We start from the raw sequence: 9,017 nt of genomic DNA on the forward strand, positions 1-9,017 counted from the left end.
TAGCACCATCCCCTGTGGACCCACTGCAGTGGGCAGAGAGGCCATCAGTGCCCCGTCCCCATGACCCCCCAGCCAGACCCACGAGTGTCCCTGCTGGCACACCCCATCCCACAGCACCCAGCTGGGGGCCAAGAGGGGTGTCTTCTTTCCTGGCTCAGCAGTGGGACACAGGGGCTCCAGTTTCAGGGGGCACAGCTGACGTCCCCCACCAGCAGTGGCCCGGGACAGCTGTCACATCCTCTCCACCGAGCCAGGAATCTCACCCCCCTCCCCCTCCTGACCCCCCTACACAGGGCCTGGCAGGATTTGGACCCCCAAGGCAGGCATCACTCCCCAGGCTGACGTGATGGGACTTGTCTTCCCCTTCCCCACCCTGCACCCCGGGGGCAGCCACCACCATGGGGGGGCGGGACAGGGCACTGCTGGGGGTGCTTGCAGGGGGGGTATTCCTTTTCCACAACCCATGGGCACCTGGATTTCTGCTGCTGGGGGGGACACGGGGAAACCGAGGCACAGAGCTCATTTTGCCCCCAGACCCAGCTCCAAACCCCCCTGGCACAAAATGCCAGAGGAGCTTCCCAGCACACTGGCATCACCCTGCTGGTAAGGGGGGGGGCGTGGGTGGTCACCCGTCCCTCCCCGGCCCCTGTGGCTGTTGGGAACAGCTGACGGTGGCAGGGGACAGCTGTCCTGTCCTGTCCCACCGGGCGCCAGGCCCAGAACACTGCCTTGCGGGTGGCCGAGTGGAGCCCCGGCCCCTGCGCCCTGCAGCACCGCCATGCGCTGCCACGGCCTTCTCCTCGTCCTCTGCACCCTGGCAGGTAAGGGGTGTGCACCCCGGGGGGAGGCCTGGGAGGGCACCCAGTCACTCCCCACCTTTGCCTTTGGGGGTTTGTCGCTCATGAGTGTACAGCGCCGTGCACCATCCCACGGGGTGTCCCCATTCTGGCAGCCCGCTGTTCCTGCGTCCTGCCCTGCAGATGTCCCTGGGGTGAGGGGGGTGGGACGCACACCCCCCACACTTGCCTGCTGGGGCACTGATACACACCGTCAGGCACCACAGCCACATGTGCACACCCACAGTAACACACGCATGGATATCCCCTCCCCATGCACACCCCCCACCCCCCCCCCAGCAGGTCCCCGGGGCTTCGGTAGCCCTGCTGTCCCCACTCCGGAGTGCCCCCATGGTATGTGCCTTCCCCAGGTGTGGGCTGCAGGAACCAGGAGGAGAAGCTGCTCCAGGACCTCATGACCAACTACAACCGGAACCTGCGCCCAGCCCTGCGCGGGGACCAGGTCATTGATGTCACCCTCAAGCTCACCCTCACCAACCTCATCTCCCTGGTGAGAGACATCCCCTGGTCCCCATGGCAGGGTGGGATTTGTCCCCACATGTGGGGCAGCAGGCAGAGGAGGGCAAGGCGCTAAAGCCGTCTCCTTCCTTCCTTGCCAGAATGAGCGGGAGGAGACCCTCACTACCAATGTCTGGATTGAGATGGTAAGATGCCTCACCTCCAGGCAGGACCTCCCCAGGCCACGTTTGCATCTCAGGGTGGCACCCCATGGAGGGCTGGCACCGTAAGCTGCACCCCCTTTTGTGGGTGCCCCCAACTGAGCCCATTTTGAGGGCAACACAGGACAGGCAGCTCACAAGCTCCTCTGCCTTGGGGAGCACTGTGATCCCCCCTCTTTGTTTGACTTCCCCTAGCAATGGTCCGATTATCGCCTGCAGTGGGACCCCGAGAAGTACGACAACATCCAGCTGCTGCGGGTGCCCTCCACCATGGTCTGGCTGCCTGACATTGTCCTGGAGAACAAGTAGGTGACGGGGCAAGTAGGGTTGGCAGCTGCTCCCTGGGCACGGTTTGAGGCTGAGCCCACCCTTTCCCCCCCAGCATCGACGGAACATTTGAAATCACCCTCTACACCAATGTGCTGGTGTCCCCTGACGGCAGCATCTACTGGCTGCCCCCCGCCATCTACCGCAGCGCCTGCGCCATCCACGTCACCTATTTCCCCTTCGACTGGCAGAACTGCACCATGGTCTTTCAGTGAGCACTGGCTGGGCACGTGTGGGCACCGTGGCAGGTCATCCTGGGACACAAGGGATTAGTATGGGATGTCCCACTTCACCCTGGGGCAACGAGCCCCTGGGCAGACAAGTGCCACCTACTTGTCCCCTGGCTCCCTATCGGTGGCAGGAGTCACCTTGGCCAAGCCAAGCACCCCAAAGCAGAGCTGGAGGTGGCCAGCATGACCTGGTGCCACACTGGCACCCTTTGGCCATCCAGCCTGCTGCATGTCAGCCTGTGCCACCCCCTCAACCCTCCCCAGGTCCCAGACGTACAGCGCCAATGAAATCAACCTGCTGCTGACGGTGGAGGAAGGCCAGACCGTGGAGTGGATCTCCATTGACCCCGAGGCTTTCACAGGTAACACCGTGGCCACCCCCGGGGCACAAGAGCATCCCACCATGCGGGGCACGCAACAGGCCTGGTGCTACACCGGTGGCTGCCAAAAGCAGGGCTGCGGGGGGGCTATTAGCAGCTCCCACCATTACATGGGCACTTAAGTTATTAGTGGAAGCAGGAGTGTGGGAGAGATTTGTTTTTCTAACCCTCCCCGGCTTGGGGCTCTCACCGCCTGGCAGCCGCTCCTGGAGAGCACCGCTCCTGGGAGCTTGATTGATGCTGGGAACGTAGCTGTCACGGCCAAACGATGACGTTTTCCATCACATTTTAATTGCATATTGAAGGAACAAAATGCTTTTTGGGCAGCGAGATTTATTTTTTCATTACCAGCCCGAGCCATGATCTTGATTGGGAAAAATCTATTGCTCCTGCAGACGGCAGGGGAAAACAGTGTGCCATCACCCAGCGTCATGCTTGGCTTCCCCCCGCAGCACCCTGGGGGCAGGGAGATGGGGGGACCCCATCCCCACCTGTAATGTCCTGGGAGGCCCCAAGGGGCTCCAGGTGCCCCATATGTGCCTGGCTGCGCCCTCCAAAAGCTTTTTGGGGTATTTTGCTCCGGCACCCAGGTATGCTGTGTGGTGCTCACCTTCCTCCCCAGCAGCTCTAGCACCTTTCCACACACCATGCCCAGCCTGGGTGCTCCATGGGGCCCACGCCAATCACCAGCCCTCCCCTTCCTTCCCCCCTGGGCCGGGGGGCTGGCAGCCCCAGTGCCCCCCGCAGGGCGGTGGGACTCACATGGCACCACTGCATGGCAGAGAACGGCGAATGGGCCATCAAGCACCGCCCTGCTCGGAAGATCATCAATTCAGAGCACTTCACCCCAGATGACACCCAGTACCAGCAGGTCATCTTTTACCTCATCATCCAGCGCAAGCCACTCTTCTACATCATCAACATCATTGTGCCCTGTGTCCTCATCTCTGCCATGGCTGTGCTGGTCTACTTTCTGCCTGCCAAAGGTATGCACTGGTGCTGGGGGCACGGGGATGTGCAAGGGGGGCAGTGACAGGCGAGGGAGGGCTCTGTCCCCTCTGTGCTTGGGGACGATTAGTGCCACCCCTCACCCACTCCTGTGATATTTGGGGGGGGGGTGTAAATTTCCAGGTACCCCACAGTTAAAGCTTCATGGCAGAACTTGGCCAGTTCAGCTTTGGGGTGGGGGCATTTTGCCAAAGGAGGGCAATGCCCACACCAGTGCCCCGTGCCAACCTCTGTCTTCCCCCCTCCTTGGCAGCGGGTGGGCAGAAATGCACTGTCTCCATCAATGTCCTCCTGGCCCAGACCGTCTTCCTCTTCCTCATTGCCCAGAAGGTGCCCGAGACTTCCCAGGCTGTGCCTCTCATCGGGAAGTAAGTGATGCGCAGGGACGGTGGTGTCACACTGTGCCAGCGGGGTCTCTGGGTGCTGTGCAGCAGCCAGTGCCCAGGGACAGGACCCTGGCACAGAAATAACCCCCAGCCCAGGTGAGGCTGGCACAGGGCTACCACATGCCTGTGTCCCACTGCCGGTCCCCAGTTTCCAGCCCAGGAGGGCACTGAGAAGGACCTTATGGGCCCATCGCTTGTGATCCAGCAGCCCCATGTGAGGCCCCATACTCCCTCCCCAGGTACCTGACCTTCCTCATGGTGGTGACGGTGGTGATCGTGGTGAACGCTGTCATTGTCCTCAACATCTCACTGAGAACGCCCAACACTCACTCCATGTCCCAGAGAGTGCGCCAGGTACCCACCGTCGTCCCCCTACCCCTTATACATGGGGAATGGTGTGGGTATTTGGGGCCTGAGGCCATGTCCCTCACGGAGTGGGGTGGTGGGCATGCCTTCATCTGAGTGCAAGTCCTGGCACAAAGAGGGACCACTCAGATGTCCTCAAGGGACCACACTGTGCCACCAAATCCCTCCAAGACACTCCGAACACTGGGGAGCAGCAGGTGCCAACACACCCAGCATCCCAGTGGCACAGGGGTACTCCATGGGGATGCTCCAGGCAATGTGAGGGGATCCAATTGCACCTATTATGAGCCCTGGGTGGTGGTGGTGGGGTCAGGTGTCCACGGGTGACATTGTGCCCAGGTGTGCCTGCACCTCCTGCCTCGTTACCTGGGCATGCACATGCCAGAGGAGACACCAGAGCCTCCACGAGCCATCCGGAGACGCAGCTCCTTGGGACTCATGGTGAAAGCTGATGAGTACATGCTCTGGAAAGCCCGGACTGAGCTGCTCTTCGAGAAGCAGAAGGAGAGGGACGGTCTGATGAAAACCGTGCTGGAGAAGATTGGTGAGTGCCCCCGGGGGATTGGCACCTCCCCACGAGGCTGGGCGATGTGCCAGGTGGCCGGGCTCTCACTGGTGCCCGCTGTGCTGGCTCCACTGCTTGTAGGACGTGGCCTGGAGAGCGGCAGTGCCCAGGACTTCTGCCAGAGCCTGGAGGAGGCAGGGCCCGAGATCCGCGCCTGCGTGGACGCCTGCAACCACATTGCCAATGCCACGCGGGAGCAGAACGACTTCAGTAGTGTGAGTCAGGGCTGGGGGGAGAGGGACCCGCATGGGGGGCAGTGGGCACAGCCCTCACCCACCTTCTCATGCCACTGGCAGGAGAGTGAAGAGTGGATCCTGGTGGGACGGGTGATCGACCGTGTCTGCTTCTTCATCATGGCCTCCCTCTTTGTGTGCGGCACTATCGGCATCTTCCTCATGGCTCACTTCAATCAGGCGCCTGCCCTGCCCTTCTCCGGGGACCCCAAGCAGTACCTGCCACAGTGATGCCCACAGGTGCCCACCAGCCCTCTTGCTGCTGGGACTGCCAGAGCCAGGGGCTGGGTGCCCCCAAACCAGCCCACCAGGAAGAGATCCCTGTGGGCACAGCAGATCCTGGTGCCAAGCACAGTGCTGGAGGAGGACTGGGGGTGGCGGGGCTCTGCCAGCCCCCAGCAGTGGTGGTGATGGGAAAGGGGGGAACATGGGGTGGCCATGCTGCACTGAATGTGGAAGTAAAGCCTGTGGCAGTCTCAGGAGCCTCCATGGCATCATTGCTGTGTGCCCACTGATGGGGTTACCCCTCTTGGACACGCTGGATGTGCCACCTGTGCAGGCTGGCCACAGACCTCTAAGCCACAGAGTCCTGTCCCAGCACCCCACAAAGGTGCTGAGGCGAGACAAGGGGGAACTGGAGCAGAGTCAGGCATCTGATGGGCCACGCACGAGTGCTGGCAGCCGGAGCCACATTATTCCACTGCAAATTCACAGCTTCAAGCCCAGGGCAAATGGGGCCTCTAGCATCCCCTGCCACGGCAATGGTGGTAACAGGGCAGGAATCACAAACACAGCCTCCCATCCCAGGTCAGCAAGGGAGCCACAGATGGGATTAGGGGCAGGTAATTCCTCCCTCCATTTATGCCCCAGCCATGGCCCTTGGGAGCAGCTGAATTGCTGTCCCTGCTCCCTAGCAAGCAGCTGGGGGTGGGAAGACCCTGGGCCACCAGGCACCCAAACCCCCTCAGGGCTGGGTGCCCCTTGGCACCCACCTTGCTACTGAGCATCATTACATGACTCCCTCCCCTGCCAGCCCTCCTTGGCCCACGGGATCATTTCTGTCAAGCATGGCCCCTTCCCCTCACCCCAGCAATGCCACATCCCCCTCATGCCCCTCACTGACCTCTGGGGCCCCCACGGCTTTGTCCCTGCTGGCAGGGGAGATGCAGGAGGTCAGCCTAGGAACAGTGGCAGGCAGCGTCTGCTCCTCTGTGGTCCAGTTCACACCACCTGTGCCTGGCTCCAGGACATGCTGTGTCTCCATCAGCCTCACTGTCCCAGCGCCCCACTGCTGCTGCTGGGAGAAAACCAGCTGGTTACCGGCTGCAACTGGCTCCTGGCACTGCTGGCATGGATGGAGGAGGGAGGCAAACACCCAGCAGCTGAGACATCACCTCTTGGACACCTGCAGCCTGGCCATGGCCCAGAGCCACCCTCTGGCTGTGCCAGCCTGCCTCTGCTCTCTGCAAAGTGACTTTTCCTGCCTCATCCCTGGGAGGTGCGTGATGCCCACGGCACTGCAACCAGGTGGATCTGGCGCTGCAGGCTGGCACCTTGAAGCAAGCAGGGATGGTGTCCACCAACACAGGCAAGGGTGCCCGGAGGAGCTCACCAAGCACCCAGAGCCCTGCCTGGGTCCCCTCCCATGGAGGCAGCCCTGTGGCCATGTTCTGGGTGAGGTGACCAGGTCCTGGGGCACCATACTCCTCCCAGCCACAGCCTTCTTGCTGGTGAGTGACAGCACTGCACAGCACTCCTGTCCCCCCACGGCCACTGCATGGTGGTGTCCTCTCTCCAGCCCCACAGTGGCTGAAGGGACAGGCTGCCCTGGCCAAGTGTCCCCAGCCCTATGAGAGCCAGGAGCTGCCGTAAGCTGCCCAAACCATAGCACCAAGCATGTCCCCAGCCCCTGGGCTCTCCCTCCCCAGGAAGGTGCAGAATTAATGAGCTCTGCTCTGTCTTTGCCTGGCCGTTTTCCATTGATTCCTGGGTCCCCGTTGCCCTGCTGCCAGTCCCCAGGGCAAGGGGGCTCTGAACAGGGCCAGGTACTGTCACCCACTTCTCCCTGCTCGCTGCTGCTTCTTCCAGGTGAGCTCAGTCCCTGGCATGTCCATACAGCACAGAAAGGGACGAGCTCTTCCAGCCTGCCTGGACCACATGACTGAGACCACATTCTCCACCATCCCCAAGCAGTGGTTTTACCTGTCCTCCGGAGGTCCCTGGGGTTTATCACCACACCAGAGACAAGGACAAAACCAAAAGCAGTAGCCAGGATGCCACAGGTCTCGGGCAGCAGATGCGCCTTGCAGGATCCAGTGGGGGAACACCTAGCAGGTCACCAGATCCAGAGCTAGCAGGGTGCTGGGGGGAGTGCATGAGAGAAGAAAAGCTCCCCCAGCCCAGCATCAGCCCCATGGGCCCATGCCCCATCAAGAAGCACTAAGACAGGGCAACGTCAGCCTCCAAGCATCCCCCAACTGCTCCACTCCAAACCTGGGGACTCCTTCTCTCTGTGGGCTGAGAAGCCGATTTCCTCCTTAGCTCCAGCTCAGAGACACCCAGTGTACCCCCCCCTACCGCTCCCTGAGCCCCCCAGCCAAGCCATCAGCCCCCACTTGACTAGCCACAGGTAGACACCCAGGGCCCATGAACCCACCAGGGCCTAGCATCCCCTTAGGAAAGAAGGGCCCTGGGGCTGGACTCCAGGACTCGAAGGGGTTCAAAGCCCTGCCTGTTTCCCCAAAGGCCACTATGCATGGATCTGACGAAATTTAAGGGTGGACAAAGCCTTCAGGATGAGCAAAGCAGGGAAAGTCATGACTCACTGCAGATTTGGAACTCCCATGGCTCCAGCCTTGCTTTGTGAATAAAGAGGATCTGAAACCTTTTTCTAGAGCATGACAGAGGCTCCTCCCCTCCCAAACAACCCCATGGCTATCTTTTCACCACTCTTATTAGCAGGACACAGTAGACTACAACCCAAAAGCCCTGCTCAAAAAAAAGTCTGACTCCATCCCTCTCCAAGCCATAGGAGGCACCAAACCTGGTGCTTGGCGCTGATCAGACACTGCTTTTCTTGTGACCTCAGGAAAAGTTGTAGCCTTAAAGAGGACAAACTCCACACCCCAGCCAGCTCACTCCCTTCAAGGCTGAGGAAGAGGAACCAGTGCTGATTTCCTCCAAATCTCAATCACAGTGGCAGCAGGAGGAGAGGAACAGCCTCCCAGGGAAGGACTTCCACAGCCCACTCGGAAAGCGTATTTAAGGGCGAACACAGCAGGACTGCAGCATTTTCAGATTTAATAGCAAGCCTGCACTCATCAGCACCAGCTTAGACACAGGGCATCAGAATCGAGAAGTGGGCGAGTACATGAAATAGCAGAGGTGGACGTGACGCGCAGCTGGGCACAACAACAGGACTAAAGCCCTAAGTGATGTCATCTGCAAGAAGCTAAATACACTGTGAATAAAAGGAGCCTGCAGCTAGTATTTCAGCCTTGCCTTGCAAGGCTATTTTTGCTTAGATTGCCAAAATGTAATTACAACTAAATCCCCCCTAACAAATACTGGAGAGCAGCAGGGGAGAGTTGTATTTAAAAGGAATTTTAAGTAGCAGCCGTAGTAGTACCTGATCGCAGCAGGGAAAACAAACTGCGCCTGGAAAAGAGCATTTGGTTGTGAGCTTGTGACAAACAAGTGGCAAGAGCTGGAATAGGACTGGGGTCTCAAGAAACACAGAGAGATGCCACCACAGCACGGGGAACTGCCCTGCTCCCTGCCCAGGCAGGTGTCAGCAGGCACAAACTGCCTGACCACAGGGAGCAGTCAGTCATCGCTGTCAGTGCGCTGAATGTTTCTAGAGACAGCCTAGGACTGACACCCTCAATATTCAAGGGAAAACAAACCCTTCAGAAGACTGAATATTTTAAACTGTTTTCTCTGCTGGTCCTGGCTGCTTTCAGTCTAGACTTCAATAATAACACAAGGAATTTGCAATTGGAGTCAT

At 59.9% G+C, this 9,017-nt stretch overlaps 1 protein-coding gene across 1 annotated transcript; it reads left to right on the forward strand.

Moving 5' to 3' along the window:
- The first annotated feature begins 660 nt into the window (after window positions 1-660).
- CHRNG (cholinergic receptor nicotinic gamma subunit) lies at window positions 661-5,493 on the forward strand. Its single transcript, XM_069792517.1, has 12 exons — window positions 661-821; window positions 1,208-1,347; window positions 1,457-1,501; window positions 1,712-1,821; window positions 1,899-2,054; window positions 2,338-2,435; window positions 3,236-3,439; window positions 3,715-3,829; window positions 4,087-4,201; window positions 4,553-4,757; window positions 4,860-4,993; window positions 5,075-5,493. Exons 1-12 carry the CDS (start codon window positions 779-781, stop codon window positions 5,240-5,242), a joined length of 1,533 nt encoding a protein of 510 aa, XP_069648618.1. The 5' UTR covers window positions 661-778; the 3' UTR covers window positions 5,243-5,493.
- Window positions 5,494-9,017: the final 3,524 nt, after the last annotated feature.

Source organism: Haliaeetus albicilla, chromosome 9 (genome assembly GCF_947461875.1).
Source record: "Haliaeetus albicilla chromosome 9, bHalAlb1.1, whole genome shotgun sequence".
Lineage (NCBI taxonomy): Eukaryota > Metazoa > Chordata > Aves > Accipitriformes > Accipitridae > Haliaeetus > Haliaeetus albicilla.

What these genes read in the sequence shown, in the direction of transcription:
- CHRNG (XM_069792517.1), top strand. Translation starts at nt 779, where the DNA reads ATGCGCTGCCACGGCCTTCTCCTCGTCCTCTGCACCCTGGCAG. An exon ending in GCTGTGCCTCTCATCGGGAA is followed by an intron (nt 3,830 to 4,086) that starts GTAAGTGATGCG and finishes CTCCCTCCCCAG; the next exon opens with GTACCTGACCTTCCTCATGG. An exon ending in TGTCCCAGAGAGTGCGCCAG is followed by an intron (nt 4,202 to 4,552) that starts GTACCCACCGTC and finishes CATTGTGCCCAG; the next exon opens with GTGTGCCTGCACCTCCTGCC.